This window comes from Sapajus apella, unplaced genomic scaffold (assembly GCF_009761245.1).
Source record: "Sapajus apella isolate SASKATOON/1434 unplaced genomic scaffold, GSC_monkey_1.0 scaffold58, whole genome shotgun sequence".
NCBI lineage: Eukaryota > Metazoa > Chordata > Mammalia > Primates > Cebidae > Sapajus > Sapajus apella.
The window spans coordinates 1,344,248-1,361,416 of NW_022436998.1; the positions used below are offsets into that span (position 1 = coordinate 1,344,248).

The 17,169-nt window shown below is 38.3% G+C and overlaps 1 protein-coding gene and 1 pseudogene across 5 annotated transcripts in view; one reads left to right on the top strand and one right to left on the bottom strand.

Moving 5' to 3' along the window:
• TBC1D12 (TBC1 domain family member 12) overlaps positions 1–17,169 on the bottom strand; it is a 129,853-nt gene that overhangs the window by 58,760 nt on the left and 53,924 nt on the right. For all 4 annotated transcript variants that reach the window (XM_032245661.1, XM_032245663.1, XM_032245662.1 and 1 more), the window contains one exon: positions 92–207. In XM_032245661.1, the coding sequence (XP_032101552.1) occupies positions 92–207 (116 nt within the window). The remainder of the gene's footprint in view (positions 1–91; positions 208–17,169) is intronic.
• On the top strand, positions 7,322–8,096 carry LOC116528435 (annotated as a pseudogene). The gene has a single exon (XR_004259023.1). The product of XR_004259023.1 is annotated as a 60S ribosomal protein L7 pseudogene (transcript).

Genomic DNA, 17,169 nt, shown 5'->3' on the forward strand with positions numbered 1-17,169 from the left:
ATCTAATTTCTCAATATCTTTTAAGTAAAATGGTGAACAAAATTAAATTTAAAATATAAACAGTGTTACTGATTATCACTAAAATACTTACGATGGTCGATCCTCAAGAATCAGGGCAGTGGTAGAAAGTGGCTCAAATTCAAAATTCTTACGTCTTGAAGACTGAGGTGGTGGTTTACAGGTCCTTCCTGTCCGTGCTTCATATTCCTAGAATAAATTTAAACATGCCTTATGCAGAAACTGTTCCAACATAGTTTGTATTATTAAATCTGTATCAGTAAGAATATTATGCTATAGTGCTCCCCTACAATATTGCATGTTCTTCACATGTACCCCAAAACCTAAAATGCAATAAAATAAATAAATGGGAGAATATTATGCTATAATGAGAGATACATACAATTCATAAAATAATTTGGTAAAAATATCTAGCAGACAAAAAAAATAAAATTGTTTTTGAGGGGGAGGTGGAGGGGAGCTGGAAGCAGTGGCTCATGCCTATAATTCCAACACTTGGGAGGCCAAGGCGGCAAAATTACTTGAGCTTACAAGTTCAAGGCCAGCCTGGGCAACAGAGGTATTCCTCACCTGTATTAAAAATAAAAATAAAAAAAGTGTTTTTTTAGCTGGGCACTGTGGCTCACACCTGTAATCCTAGCACTTTAGGAGGCCAAGGTGGGTGGATCACCTGGGGTCACGAGTTTGAGACCATCCTGGCCAATACAGTGAAACCTCATCTCTACTAAAAATACAAAAAATTAGCTAGTCATGGTGGTGGGCACCTGTAATCCCAGCTACTCAGGAGGCCGAGGCAGGAGAATCACTTGAACCTGGGAGGTGGAGGTTGCAGTAAGCCGATATTCCGCCACCGCACTCCAGCCTGGGCAACAACAGCGAAACTATGCCTCCAAAAAAAAAAAAAAAAAGTTTTTCTTTTCTCTGAAGCAACCTAAATTATAAATGTATATTACATACAAAGTATCAAAATGTAAGCAAAGGAAAGACAGAAATACACTAGATTAATTAGATAAAGTTTTAGGTAGACATTCTTGATTGCCTTCTATGATAACAGCTATTCAAGCTCATCTTTGAATAATCTACAAGTAGATAAACCTAGTTCCTAAACCTTCAGTCAGATCAGTTATGAAAATGTTGAGACAAGATATAGACAATGCCACTGTATTGCTCTGAATATTTCCGAAGGGTGACATTCAACCTCTAATGAAATAATAGTTTTGGATTTCAATCTACTATTACAAATAGATCTACTTACTCTAAATTTAAACAACACTTTGCTAACATATCTTATCCAAAAATACAGCCACAGACTGTCAAATATTTCACTAAAATTAAGAAACTTCCTATAGTATTTTTCTAACTCATCCAACCTGATAATCCTAATTTTAAAAAATTAATTTAATATATGGTAAACACATTTAAATTTCTTTATTCAAGTATTCTTTCATAAATGTTCCCAAACTTCTGAAATTTATTTATAGAAATTTGCCAAAGATCAATAACAAGTTTACCAGCTTGCAAGTTCCAGTAGCCACATTTTTCCTTTCTAAAAAATCAAGCTAGCATCTGATCATCTCTAGGTACTAGTTATGTTTTTCATTACATTCTCAAATATTACTCAATGATTTCATGAATTACGCAAGACCACTGGTGAAGAAGAGAAGACACTGATTTATATGAAGAAAACGAAATGCACTTAAAAAGTGGTCAGATATTTCACTGCTTAGTTGCTTAACAATTGCCTGTAATTCTTTTAATACTATTGTTACATCTTTTCCAACTTAAAGCCTCTTTCTCCTTACTCAATCAGCCAATTGTAAAATGAGACCTAATAGTACCATACCTCTTAAAAATTTGATGATCTTTTGGAAGCTTAACCTTAATTGAGATTTTTTTTTTTTTTCTTTTTTTTTGAGATGGAGTTTCGCTCTTGTTACCCAGGCTGGAGTGCAATGGTGCGATCTCGGCTCACCGCAACCTCCGTCTCCTGGGTTCAGGCAATTCTCCTGCCTCAGCCTCCTGAGTAGCTGGGATTACAGTCACGCGCCACCATGCCCAGCTAATTTTTTGTATTTTTAGTAGAGACGGGGTTTCACCTTGTTGACCAGGATGGTCTCGATCTCTTGACCTCGTGATCCACCCGCCTCGGCCTCCCAAAGTGCTGGGATTACAGGCTTGAGCCACCGCGCCCGGCCTGAGATATTATTTTTTAAAAACAACTTATGTTGTCTTAGAAACTTCAGCTTACTTTGTGGTTCCAGCCACTGTTTATAAAGTTTCATAATCATCTTTAGTTCTGCATCTCCCCTTCCATCTACTGTATCTATGCTCTGCTTATCTGAGAATTCCTTTGCATCACCAAATTGGGTTTTTAGAAACTTCTCCTCTCAAATTATTTAGGATTGTGTGCACTTATGTTTATTAACTGTCATCTCAAAGAACCATACAGCTGTTCACAATCAAAAACGATAATGTCACTCATTTCTTTTTGTCTTTTACAATTTTCTTTCCTAATATCTAGTATATATATCTAATCATGCTCAATGTTTCTTTTCTTCATTACAAACGCCAATGTAATAAATCCCTTTTCTGTTCATGTTTTTCTTACTAAAAATTATAGAAAAATAGGAAATTTGTTAAAATTTAAATGGTGTTTTGTTTTCCTACAAGGTAACCTGGTTTCACTACCAAACAGAATACCAAGAATATTACCCAATAAAGCATTTTCCATGCAAACAAAGGCTAAGCACATAAACAGCAAAATCAAACTTTTAAACCAATATATTAATAACAACTAACATTGACAGACACTATGTATCATGCACTGTTAGGCCTCTCCCACTGGAGAAAAACTGAGACACAAAGATGTATACTCACTTGCTGAAAGTCATTAGCAGCAGGCAGTCCAGCTCTACAGCCTGATTTTTAATGATCTATTATCTTACTATATTAACAGGCAGCAAAGTCGCTATGTATGACACTTAAAAAATTGTTTTTGTAGAGATGGGATCTCCTTATGTTGCCAAGGCTGGCCTTGAACTCCTGGGCTCAAGCAATACTCCCACCCTGTTCCCAAAGTGTAATCCTTCCCAAAGGATTACAGGTATGAGCCACTGTGCCTGGGCTGATGAAAATTTAAAAGAATGAGATTCATAAAATCATTCAGTGAAAGGCTCGCTCATTGGGGTAGATCAGACTGACAATACCTGAATCCCTGATCCACTTAAATATCACAAAAGGAGACCCCCAGACAGCATATTTCTCGTATGATGCAATATGAACTATACACTACCATTCTTGAAATATTCTTGCCAAAAGAAAAATCAAAGTTAATGTAATTAATCCTGTAGAATTGTGTTCTCCAATATGGTGGCCAAGTTAGTAATGACCAAATAAGCTAATACATGTTTAAATATGCACAAAAATACCAAGGAATCTGAACTATTAAGAGGTTCTCTTTTGGAGAATAAGACTAGACGAAATGAAGGGCTTTTGGTTTACTTTATGAGGCCAGTGTTGATTGGCTTTGTAAACAACAAAAAATAAAGTATATTTTATGAGAGATCACTCATAGCCATGGTGGATAATTGACAAAGATCTTACTAAAGAGGTGGGATCAGAACTGGAGCAAAAATTATGGGTATTGATAGGCAGAAAAAATTAAAACAGGTCAGCAGGAACAAGCAAAGGCATGGATCAGGGAAACACATTAATCTCACTGAAGAGAAAAAATGATGATAAATAAGATTAGAAAGGTGTACGCTAAATTACAGGGCCTTTCATTGGCTAAAATATTTAGAGTTAATCATGAACAAAATGGAAAACCACTGAAAGTATGGATAAAGCCAAGTTTGAGGAAAACAGTCCTTTATAAAACATGAACTAAGTATACATTTAATATATAAAGCAACTCAAAATGAAGCAGCTGGAAAATCATTTATGTACCTAACATGAGGAATGAGCTTTTTTTTTTTTTTTGAGATATAGAGTCTCACTCCGTTGCCCAGGTTATAGTGCAGTGGTGCAATCTCAGCTCACTGCAATCTCCACCTCCAGGGTTCAAGCCATTCTCCTGCGTCAACCTCCCGAATAGTTGAGATTACAGGCATGCGCCACCATGACCAGCTAATTTCTGGATTTATTGTAGATATGGGATTTTACCATGTTGGCCAGGCTGGCTTCGAACTCCTGACCTCAGATGATCCACCCACCGTGGCCTCCCAAAGTGCTGGGATTACAGGTTTGAGCCACTACACCCAGCCTAGGAATGAGCTTTGTATAGAATCGTCATTCAAACATCATTCACATAAGAAAAGAAGTTGTATTCTAGCACTTCTCACATAGATACTTGTCATAAAAGTGCTGTAAATTTCTAGAGAGTAATAATAACAAAAGCTTTAAAACATTGTATGAGTTCATCTTTACCTGAAAATAGTATAGATTTCTATATCAAAATGACTTAAATATTTGCAGAACAAATTAAACATGCCATCCTAATGCAATCAGGATTACAAATTATATAGCAGTACTCCTGGATAAAAAATAAAAATAAAAAGTAAAAAAACAGACTTACAAATTATTTAGAGGCTAGGCACAGAGATTCATGCCTATAATCCCAGCACTTTGGGAGGCCGAGGCAGGCAGATCACTTGAGCCTAGGAGTTCAAGACCAGCCTGGGCAATATGGTGAAATCCTGTCTCTACAAAAAATACAAAAATTAGCCAAGTAGGGTGGCATGTACCTGTAGTCCACAGCTACTCAGGAGGCTGAGGTCAGAGGATCACTTGAGCCAGGTGATGGAGGCTGCAGTGGACCATAATCACGCCACTGCACTCCAGCCTGGGTGACAGAGTGAAACCTTGTCTCAAACATAATAATAATAATAAAATACTAACACCAGTACTTTCAAGATTAATCACAAGATTATAAGCTATTTATTAAGTTGTTCTTGATTATATATAACAGAAAACCCAACTCAAACAGGTTTAGGCAAATTTATGAGCTCTGAAAACTGAATATTCCATACAATCAGCTAACTTTGGACTCTGACCAAGAGGTTCACAGCATAAACATCAATAAGCAACTCTACTTCTCTACTGTTCTCTATATACATGTAAAACATATATATGTATATATATGTATGTATATATACCACCATATCTATATATGTGTGTATATATATCTATATACCACCACTTCTATATATATATATATATATATGCCACCATATTTATACATAGATATATATAGCATATATATAGATAGATATGGTGGTGTATACATATAGTGTATATATATAGATATGGTGGTATATATACACATATATATATTTTATATGTATATAGAGAACAGTAGAGAAGTAGAGTTGCTGATTATATATACACATATATAGAGACACACATCTATATATACATATCTATATATATCTCATATATATCTATATATCTCTCTCATATATATGTATGTAGATAGATAGATAGATAGATAGATAGATAGATAGATAGACAGATTTTTTTTTTTTTGAGACAGAGTCTCATTCTGTTGCCCAGGCTGGAGTGCAGTGGTGCTATCTCAGCTCACTGCAACCTCCGCCTCCCAGGTTCAAGCAATTTCCTGCCTCAGCCTCCTGAGTAACCAGGACTACAAGTGCCTGCCACCACACCTGGCTAATTTTTGAATTGCTTTGAATGAATATATGAAAAAAAGATGAAAGATCTAATATCAATCATCTAAGCTTCCACCTTAAGAAACAAGAAAATTAGGGCAAATTAATTACAAAGTAGGCAGAAAAAATAATAATAATAAAGAACAGAAATCAATAAAATTGAAAATAGAAAGTCAGTAGAGAAAAATCAACAAAACCAAAAGCTAACAGTTCTTTAAAAAGATCAATAAAATTGATAATCCTCTTGCCAGGATAACTAGAAAAAAAAAAAAAAGAAGACACAAATTACTAATATCAGAAATGAAAGTGGAGACATCACTACAGAGCCCAAGGACATTAAAAAGGATAATGAAGAAATATTATGAACATTTTTTTTTTTTTTGAGATGGAGTCTTGCACTCTGTTGCCATTTTGGATCGCTAGAACCCCCACTTCCCAGGTTCAAGCAATTCTCGTGCCTCAGTCTCCCAAGGAGTTGGAACTACAGGTACACACCACCATATCCAGCTAATTTTTTGTATTTTTAGTACAGACAGGGTTTTACCACATTGGCCAGGCTGGTCTTAAACTCCTGATTTCAAGTGATCTTCCACCTTGGCCTCCCAAAGTTCTGGGATTATAGGCATGAGCCACCAGGAACAATTATGAACCAGCCTATTATAAACAATTCTACGCCCATAATTTGATAACCTGAATGAACTGAACCAATTCCTTGAAATACACCCAAACTCACATAAGAATAAATTGAATCAATGATTAATAATCTTCCAAAAAGAAAGCACAGACCCAGATGGGTTCACTGATAAATTCTACCATACATTTAAGGAAGAAATTATATCAATTATCTATAATCTTTTCCATAATATAGATGCAGAGGAAATACTTCCTCACTCATTATATGAAGCCAGCATTACCCTAATACCAAAAATAACAAAGGTATTACCAAAAAAGAAACGTACAGACCATATCTCTATGAACATAAATACAAAAAGTCCTCAAGAAAATATCAGCAAATCTAATCCAACAATGTATAAAAAGAATTCTATACCATGACTAAGTGGGATTTATCTCAGGTATCCACCACTGGTTCAGTGTTTAAAAAAATTAATTAATTTAATCAATTGCATCAAGAGTCTAAAGAACAAAAATCACATTATAACATCCATAGATGTTGGAAAAGCATTTCACAACATCCAACATTATTCATGATAAAAACCTCTCAGTAAACTAGGAACAGGGGGGAACTTCCTCAACTTGATAAAGAATATCTTCAAAAAACCTGTAGCTAACATCATATTTAATAGTGAGAAGCAAGAGTCTTTCTAAGATCAGGAACAAGGCAAGGATGTCCCCACTCACCACTGCTTTTCAACATTGTTCTGGAAGTCTTAGTTAATGCAATAGAAAAAGGAAATAAAAGTTACACTAATAGGGGAAGAATAAATAAAACTGTCTTTGTGTACAGATGACATGATTGTCTATAAAGAGAGTCAAAAAAATCAACAAAAAAACTTCTAGAACTAATAAGCAATAACAGCAAATTTTCAAGATAGAAGGCTAATGTACAAAAGTCAATCACTTTCTTACAATATAACAGCAATGAAAAAGTAAATTTTAAAACACATTACTATTCTTTTTCCGGCTGGAACCATGGAAGGTGTAGAAGAGAAGAAGAATGTTCCTGCTGGGCCAGAAACCCTTAAGAAAAAGCGAAGGAATTTCGCAGAGCTGAAGATAAAGCACCTGAGAAAGAAGTTTGCCCAAAAGATGCTTCGAAAGGCAAGGAGGAAGCTTATCTACGAAAAAGCGAAGCACTATCACAAGGAATATAGGCAGATGTACAGAACTGAAATTCAAATGGCAAGGATGGCAAGGAAAGCTGGCAACTTCTATGTACCTGCAGAACCCAAATTGGCGTTTGTCATCAGGATCAGAGGTATCAATGGTGTGAGCCCAAAGGCCCGAAACATGTTGCAGCTTCTTCGCCTTCGTCAAATCTTCAATGGAACCTTTGTGAAGCTCAACAAGGCTTCACTTAACATGCTGAGGATTGTGGAGCCATATATTGCATGGGGGTACCCAAATCTGAAATCAGTAAATGAACTAATCTACAAACGTCATTATGGCAAAACCAAAAAGAAGTGAATTGCTTTGACAGATAACGCTCTGATTGCTCGATTTCTTGGAAAATATGGCATCATCTGCATGGAGGATTTGATTCATGAGATCTATATTGTTGGAAAACGCTTCAAAGAAGCAAATAACTTCCTGTGGCCCTTTAAATTATCTTCTCCACGAGGCAGAATGAAGAAAAAGACCACCCATTTTGTAGAAGGTGGAGATGCTGGCAACAGGGAGGATCATATCAACAGGCTTATTAGAAGAGTGAACTAAGGTGTCTCCCATGATTATTTTTCTTTTTTTTTCCCATTTATTTATTTTATTGCATTTTAGGTTTTGGGGTACATGTGAAGAACATGCAAAATTGTTGCATAGGTACACACGTGGCAGTGTGATCTGCTGCCTTCCTCCCCATCACCTACATCTGGCATTTCTCCCCTTGCTATCTCTCCCCAGCTTCCCACCCCTCACCGTCCCTCCCCTATTTCCCCCCAACTGACCCCAGTGTGTAGTGCTCCCCTTCCTGTGTCCATGTGTTCTCATTGTTCAACATCCGCCCATGAGTGAGAACATGCGGTGTTTGATCTGCTCTTCTGTCAGTTTGCTGAGAATGATGGTTTCCAGGTTCATCCATGTCCCTACAAAGGACACAAACTCATCGTTTTTGATGGCTGCATAATATTCCATGGTGTATATGTGCCATATTTTCCCTATCCAGTCTATCATTGATGGGCATTTCTGTTGGTTCCAGGTCTTTGCTATTGTAAACAGTGCTGCAATGAACATTCGTATGCACGTGTCCTTATAGTAGAACGATTTGTAATCCTTTGGATATATACCCAGTAATAGGATTGCTAGGTCAAATGGAATTTCTATTTCTAGGTCCTTGAGGAATCACCACACTGTCTTCCACAATGGTTGAACTAATTTACACTCCCACCAACAATATAAAAGTGTTCCTATTTCTCCACATCCTCTCCAGCATCTGTTGTCTCCAGATTTTTTAATGATCGCCATTCTAACTGGCGTGAGATGGGATCTCAATGTTGTTTTGATTTGCATTTCTCTGATGACCAGTGATGATGAGCATTTTTTCAAATGTTTGTTGGCCTCATGTATGTCTTCTTTTGTAAAGTGTTTGTTCATATCCTTTGCCCACTTTTGAATGGGCTTGTTAGTTTTTTTCTTGTAAATCTGTTTTAGTTCTTTGTAAATTTTGGATATCAGCCCTTTGTCAGATGGGTAAGCTGCAAAAATTTTTTCCCATTCTGTTGGTTGCCGATTCACTCTAATGATTGTTTCTTTTGCTGTGCAGAAGCTGTGGAGTTTGATTAGGTCCCATTTGTCTATTTTGGCTTTTGTTGTCAATGCTTTTGGTGTTTTGGTCATGAAGTCCTTGCCTACACCTACGTCCTGAATGGTTTTGCCTAGATTTTCTTCTAGGGTTTTTATGGTGTTAGGTCTTATGTTTAAGTCTTTAATCCATCTGGAGTTAATTTTAGTGTAAGGTGTCAGGAAGGGGTCCAGTTTCTGCTTTTTGCACATGGCTAGCCAGTTTTCCCAACACCATTTATTGAACAGGGAATCCTTTCCCCATTGCTTGTTTTTGTCTGGTTTGTCAAAGATCAGATGGTTGTAGATATGTTGTGTTGCCTCCGAGACCTCTGTTCTGTTCCATTGGTCTATATCTCTGTTTTGGTACCAGTACCATGCTGTTTTGATTACTGTAGCCTTGTAGTATAGTTTGAAGTCCGGTAGTGTGATGCCTCCTGCTTTGTTCCTTTTGCTTAGAATTGACTTGGCTATGCGGGCTCTCTTTTGGTTCCATATGAAGTTTAAGGTAGTTTTTTCCAGTTCTGCGAAGAAGGTCATTGGTAGCTTGATGGGGATAGCATTGAATCTGTAAATTACTTTGGGCAGTATGGCCAATTTCATGATATTGATTCTTCCTAATCATGAACATGGAATGTTTCTCCATCTGTTTGTGTCCTCTCTTATTTCGTTGAGCAGTGGCTTGTAGTTCTCCTTGAAGAGGTCCTTTACATTCCTTGTTAGTTGTATTCCTAGGTATTTTATTCTCTTTGTGGCAATTGTGAATGGAAGTTTGTTCTTGATTTAGCTCTCTTTAAGTCTGTTATTGGTGTATAGGAATGCATGTGATTTTTGCACATTGATTTTGTATCCTGAGACTTTGTTGAACTTGCTTATCAGTTTCAGGAGATTTGGGGCTGAGACGATGGGGTCTTCTAGATATACAAGCATATCGTCTGCAAATAGAGACAATTTGACTTCCTCCTTTCCTATTTGAATGCCCTTTATTTCTTTTTCTTGCCTGATTGCTCTGGCTAGAACTTCTAATACTATATTGAATAGCAGTGGTGAGAGAGGGCATCCTTTTCTGGTGCCAGATTTCAAGGGGAATGCTTCCAGTTTTTGCCCATTCAGTATGATATTGGCTGTTGGTTTATCATAAATAGCTTTTATCATTTTGTGATACGTTCCATCAATATCTAGCTTATTGAGGGTTTTTAGCATAAAGGGCTGTTGAATTTTGTCAAAGGCCTTCTCTGCATCAGTTGAGATAATCATGTGGTGTTTGTCTTTGGTTCTGTTTATGTGGTGAATTACGTTTATAGACTTGCGTATGTTGAACCAGCCTTGCATCCCCGGGATGAAGCCTACTTGATCATGGCGGATAAGCTTTTTGATGTGCTGTTGCAATCAGCTTGTCAGTATTTTATTGAAGATTTTTGCATCTATGTTCATCCTGGATATTGGCCTGAAGTTTTCTTTTCTTGTTGAGTGTCTGCCGGGTTTTGGAACTAGGATGATGTTGGTGTCATAAAATGATTTGGCAAGGATTCCCTCTTTTTGTATTGTTTGGAATAGTTCCAGAAGGAATGGTACCAGCTCCTCTTTGTATGTCTGGTAGAATTCAGCTGTGAACCCATCTGGACCTGGGCTTTTTTTGGGTGGTAAGCTCTTAATCGCTGTCTCAACTTCAGACCTTGTTATGGGTCTGTTCAGGGTTTCGGCTTCTTCCTGGTTTAGGCTTGGGAGGAGGCAAGTGTCCAGGAATTTATCCATTTCTTCCAGGTTTATTAGTTTATGTGCATAGAGTTGCTTGTAATAATCTCTGATGATGGTTTGAATTTCTGTGAAATCTGTGGTGATATCCCCTTTATCGTTTTTTATTGCATCAATTTGGTTATTCTCTCTTTTCTTTTTTATTAATCTGGCTAGTGGACTGTCTATTTTGTTGATCTTTTCAAAAAACCAGCTCCTGGATTTATTGATTTTTTGAAGGGATTTTTGTGTCTCTATCTCCTTCAGTTCTGCTCTGATCTTAGCTATTTCTTGTCTTCTGCTAGACTTTGAGTTTTTTTGATCTTGCTCCTCTAGCTCTTTCAGTTTTGACAATAGGGTGTCAATTTTTTATCTCTCCTTGCTTCTCATGTGGGCACTTATTGCTATATATTTTCCTCTAGAGACTGCTTTAAATGTGTCCCAGAGATTCTGGTATGTTGTGTCTTCATTCTCGTTGGTTTCAAAGAACATCTTTATTTCTGTCTTCATTTCATTGTTTATCCAGTCAACATTCAAGAGCAAGTTGTTCAGTTTCCATGAAGCTGTGCGGTTCTGGGTTAGTTTTTGAATTCTGAGTTCTAACTTGATTGCACTGTGGTCTGAGAGACTGTTATGATTTCCGTTCTTTTGCATTTGCTAAGGAGTGATTTACTCCCAATTATGTGGTCAATTTTAGAGTAGGTGTGATGTGGTGCTGAGAAGAATGTATATTCTGTGGATTTGGGGTGGAGAGTTCTGTAAATGTCTGTTAGGTTTGCTTGGTCCAGGTCTGAATTCAAGTCCTGGATATCCTTGTGAATTTTCTGTCTGGTTCATCTGTCTAATGTTGACAATGGGGTGTTAAAGTCTCCCACTATTATTGTGTGGGAGTCTAAGTCTCTTTGTAAGTCATTAAGAACTTGCCTTATGTATCTGGGTGCTCCTGTATTGGGTGCGTATATATTTAGGATCGTTAGCTCTTCTTGTTGCATTGATTCTTTTACCATTATGTAATGTCCCTCTTTGTCTCTTATGATCTTTGTTCCTTTAAAGTCTAATTTATCAGAGATGAGAATTGCAACTCCTGCTTTTTTTTTTTTGCTCTTCATTTGCTTGGTAAATCTTCCTCCATCCCTTTATTTTGAGCCTTTGTGTATCCTTGCATGTGAGATGGGTTTCCTGGATACAGCACACCAATGGGTTTTGGCTTTTTATCCAATTTGCCAGTCTGTGTCTTTTGATTGGGGCATTTAGTCCATTTACATTTAGGGTTAATATTGTTATGTGTGAATTTGATACTGCCATTTTGGTGCTAGCTGGCTGTTTTGCCCTTTAGTTGAGCTGGTACTTGTTGTTCCTTTATATGTGTAGAGCCTCTTTCAGGAGCTCTTGTAGAGCTGGCCTGGTGGTGACGAAATCTCTGAGTACTTGTGTGTTCCCAAAGGATTTTATTTTTCCTTCACTTATGAAGCTTAGTTTGGCTGGATAGGAGATTCTGGGTTGAAAGTTCTTTTCTTTAAGGATGTTGAATATTGGCCCCCACTCTCTTCTGGCTTGTAGGGTTTCTGCTGAGAGATCTGCTGTGAGGCTGATGGGCTTCCCTTTGTGGGTAACCCGACCTTTCTCTCTGGCTGCCCTTAGTATTTTCCCCTTCATTTCAACCCTGGTGAATCTGACGATTATGTGCCTTGGGGTTGCTCTTCTTGACGAATATCTTTGTGGTGTTCTCTGTATTTCCTGGACTTGAATGTTTGCCTGCCTTGCTAGGTTGGGGAAGTTTTCCTGGATAATATCCTAAAGAGTATTTTCCAGCTTGGATTCATTCTCTTCGTCGCATTCAGGTATGCCTATCAAACGTAGATTAGGTCGTTTCACATAGTCCCACATTTCTTGGAGACTTTGTTCATTCCTTTTTACCCTTTTTTCTCCAGTCTTGCCTTCCCATTTTATTTCATTGAGTTGATCTTTGACCTCTGATAGCCTCTCTTCTGGTTGGTCAATTCGGCTGTTGATACTTGTGCATGCTTCACGAAGTTCTCGTGTTGCATTTTTCAGCTCCATCAATTCACTTATATTCCTTTCTATTTTGTCCATTCTCATTAGCATTTCGTCAAATCTTTTTTCAAGGTTCTTAGTTTCTTTGCATTTGGTTAGAACATGTTCTTTAAGTTCACAGAAGTTTCTTACTACCCACCTTCTGAAGTCTGTCATTTCATCACACTCGTTCTCCCTCCAACCTTGTTCCCTTGCTGGTGAAGAGTTGTGATCCCTTGCAGGAGGAGAGGTGTTCTGGTTTCGGGTGTTTTCATCCTTTTTGCGCTGGTTTCTTCCCATCTTTAAGGATTTATCCACCTGTCGACTTTGTAGTTGCTGGCTTTCAGACTGGGTCTCAAATCTTTCAGACTGACGTTCTGTTTGTTGATGATGATGTTATTTCTGTTTCTTGGTTTTCCTTCTGACAGTCTGGCTCCTCTGCTGTAGGTCTGCTGAGGTCCCCTCCAGGCCCTGCTTGCCTGGGGTTCACCTGCAGCAGCTGCTGAACAATAAGTGTTGTTACCAGTTTTCTTCTTCTGCTATCTTTGTCCCAGAAGGATACCCGCCTAGTGTCAATCTGATCTCTCCTTTATGAGGTGTCTCTTTGGATATATAGGGGTCAGGGAGCTGCTTGAGGAGATGGTCTCTTCTTTATAAGAGCTCAAATGGTGAGCTGTGAGCTCTGTGTTCATTCAGAGCTGCTGGGCAGGTACATTTAGGTCTGCTGCAGCAGAACTCATAAACTGCTTTTTGTTCCCAGGTGCTCTGTCCCAGGGATTTAGGGCTTTATTTATGAGTTTCCGTTATGCTGCCGCCTTCTTTTTTTTTTCCTTCAGACCTTCCCTGCCCAGCATGGAGGCAGCCTAGTCACTGTCTGCCTGTAGAGAGTTTGCTGAGCTGCTGTGGGCTATGCCCCGCGGCCAAGTGAACTTCCCTGCAGTCCTGTTTATATGGGTGTAGTTAGAACTGCTTTGGTGATGGTGGCCCACCTCTAGCGAGGCGGAGTCTCTCTGCTGTGGTGGGTTGCCTTGGCAACAGCGGGCTGCCTCAGCAATGGTGGGTTGCCTTGGCAACAGCGGGCTGCCTTAGCATTGGCCGACTACCTCCGTTGTGGCGGGCTGCCTTGGTAATGGCGGACGCCCCTCCCCCACAGAGCTGGACCGTCCCGGGTTCAGCTGTGCTTACTGTGAAAGTCTCAATCCAGAGTTTCCGGTTGCTGTTCTTTTGTGGGGGTGGGACCAGCCGAGCCTGATCGCCTGGCTCCCTGCCTCAGGTCCTTTTTTAAGTTGGTGTTCCAGTCGCCTGTTGAAGAGGTGCCGGGGTCTGTTTGTTTTCCCCTGCGGCCACTCACTGCACTGGCTTAAACAGCGGCACTGAGGTTTGTGGCACTTTTTTTTTTTTTTTTTGCCCTGGAATCTACTGTCCTGGTTCCCTGCTCAGTCTCCTTTTTAAACAGACAAATGGGTGACTTCCTGTGGCTCCAATCGGCAGCCAAAAGGGCACCTGGACCGGTGTATTTTGTACGGAGAACCGCTGCTCCGGGGCACCGACAAAGCAGCCGTGCGGGGCAAAGCAGCGGCGCCGGCCGGGCACAGCCGCGCTGGCTGAAACAGCCGCGCTGGTGACCATGGAGCTCCTCTGCCTGGGAATTTCCTAGTCTGTGGGCAATAAAAATGCATCATCCACTCACCCTCTGCGCTTTCACTGGGAGCTGCAATCCCGAGCTGTTCCTAAACGGCCATCTTGAATCCTCCCTCCCATGATTATTTTTCTAAGCTGGTCAGCTAATAAACAGTACCTGCTCTCAATTGAAAAAAAAAAAAAAAAACCACATTATCATAAAAATAAAATACTTAGGTATAAGTCTAACAAAATATATGCAAGATCCATATGAGGAAAAGTATAAAACTTGTTTTAAAGATAAAGAAAACAAAATAAATGAAAAGATATTCCATGTTTATGAATAAGAAGACTCAATGTCATTGAGATGTCAGCTCTTCTCAACTTGATCTATAGATTCAACACAATCCCAATCAAAATCTCAGCAAATTATTTTGGGGATGATAAATTGATTCTAAAGCTACATGGAGAGACAAAAGGCCCAGAACAGCCAATTTAATATTGAAGAAAAACAAAGTCAGAGAATTGACACTACTCAAATTCAAGGTTTATCATAAGGCTACAATAATCAAGACAGTGTTGGCATTGGTGAAAGAACAGACAAATAGCTCAATGGAACAGGACAGAGATCCCAGAAATAAACCCACATAAATATAATCAACTGATTTTTGACAAAGGAGCAAGGGCAATACAATGGAGCAAATGGTAATGGAACAACTGGACATCAACATGCAAAAAAAAAAAAAAATCAATCTGCATACAGACTTTACATCCACCACAAAAAATTAACTCAAAATGGTTTACAGACCTAAATGTAAAATGCAAAACTATATAACTCCTAGGGGATAACAAAGAAAATTTAGATGGCCTTGAGTATGGTGATGACTTTTTAGATAAACACTAAACGCAGGATCAGCAAAAAAGTTAAAATTAAAATACAATAGTCCCCCCGTTATTCTTGGGAAATATGTTCTAAGACCCCCAGTGGATGCCTGAAACCATGGATAATACTTAACCCTATATGTGCCTTTTTCCTATACATATGATAAGGTTTTATAAACTTCATAAATTTATAAATTAGACACAGTTCAGACATTAACAATAAAATGGAGCAATTAGAACAAAATACTATAATAAAAGTTATATGAATGTGTTCTCTCTCTCTCTCTCACACACACACACACACACACACATACGCACACAAAATATCTTAATATTTTCAGACTGCAGCTGACCATGGCTAACTGAAACTGTGGAAAGTGAAACTGTGATAAGAGGAGACTACTATGTTAATAAGCTGGAGGTTCATTAAAATTTAAAACTTCTGCTCTGTGAAAGACACTATCAAGAGGATGAGAAAACAGGCCACAGAAAGAACACATTTGCCAAAGGCATGCCTGACAAAGGACTATTATCCAAAATATAAAGAACTCTTAAAATTCAACAATAAGAAATTGAACAACCTGATTTGTTAAAATGAGCAAAAGACCTGTATATCATCAAAGAAGTTATACAGATGGCAGGTAGGCATATGAAGAGATGTTCAACATCATGTGTCATCAGGGAACTGCAAATTAAGACAATGAGACACCACTACATAGCCAAGAGAATGGCCAAAATTCAAAGCACTGACAACACCAAATGCTGGAGAAAATGTGGTGCAAGAGGAACTCTCATTCAACGCTGCTGGGAATGCACAATGGCACAACCACTTTGGAAGAGAGCTTGCTAGTTTCTTACAAAACTAAACATATTCTTATGATCCAGAAATCACTTCCTTTGGTATTTACCAAAATGAACTGAAAACATAAAACCACACAAAAAATTACATGTAGAAGTTTAGAGAAGGCTTATTAATAACAGCCAAAACTTGGAAGCAACTAAAATGTCCACCAGTAGGTGAATGAGTAAATAAACTGTGGTGTTTCGAGACAACAGAGTATTATTGGACACTAAAAAGAAATGAACTATCAAGCCATGGAAAGGCATGGAGGAAATATAAATAAATGCATATTACTAAGTGAAAGAAACCAACCTGAAACAGCTAAATACTGTCTGGTTCTAATTACGCAACAGACTGGAAAAGACAAAACTATGGAGACAAGACAAATGTCTGTGGTTTCCAGGGGATTGGGGGAGGAAAGGATGAATACACATAGCACAATTTTTAGTGTAGTGAAACTATGCTGTATAACACTACAATGGTAGACACATGTCATTATACATTTGTCCAAAGCCATAAAATGTACAATACCTAAAATGAATGTTATTGTAAACTATGGACTTTGAGTGCCAGTGTGCCAGTGTAAGTTCACTGGTTGTAAAAAATGATTGGCTGTGGAATAGGGTGCTGACAGTGAAAGAGGTTGTGTTTATGTGGGGACCGGAGTTATATGGAACTCACTGTACTTTCTCCTCAAATCTGCTATGAACCTACAACTGCCATGGTTTTTACATTTAAATATATATATATGCAGATCTAATCTAAAAATATGCAAAGTGAATAATAACTGTGACTGATCATAGTTTATTCCTGGAATGCAAAGTTGGTTTAACAACCAAACACTAACTTATACAACTTAATAATTTTTTTAAAATGACCAAAAGAGTTGGCACTTGACTTTGAACCTCAAAGTCACGTCAG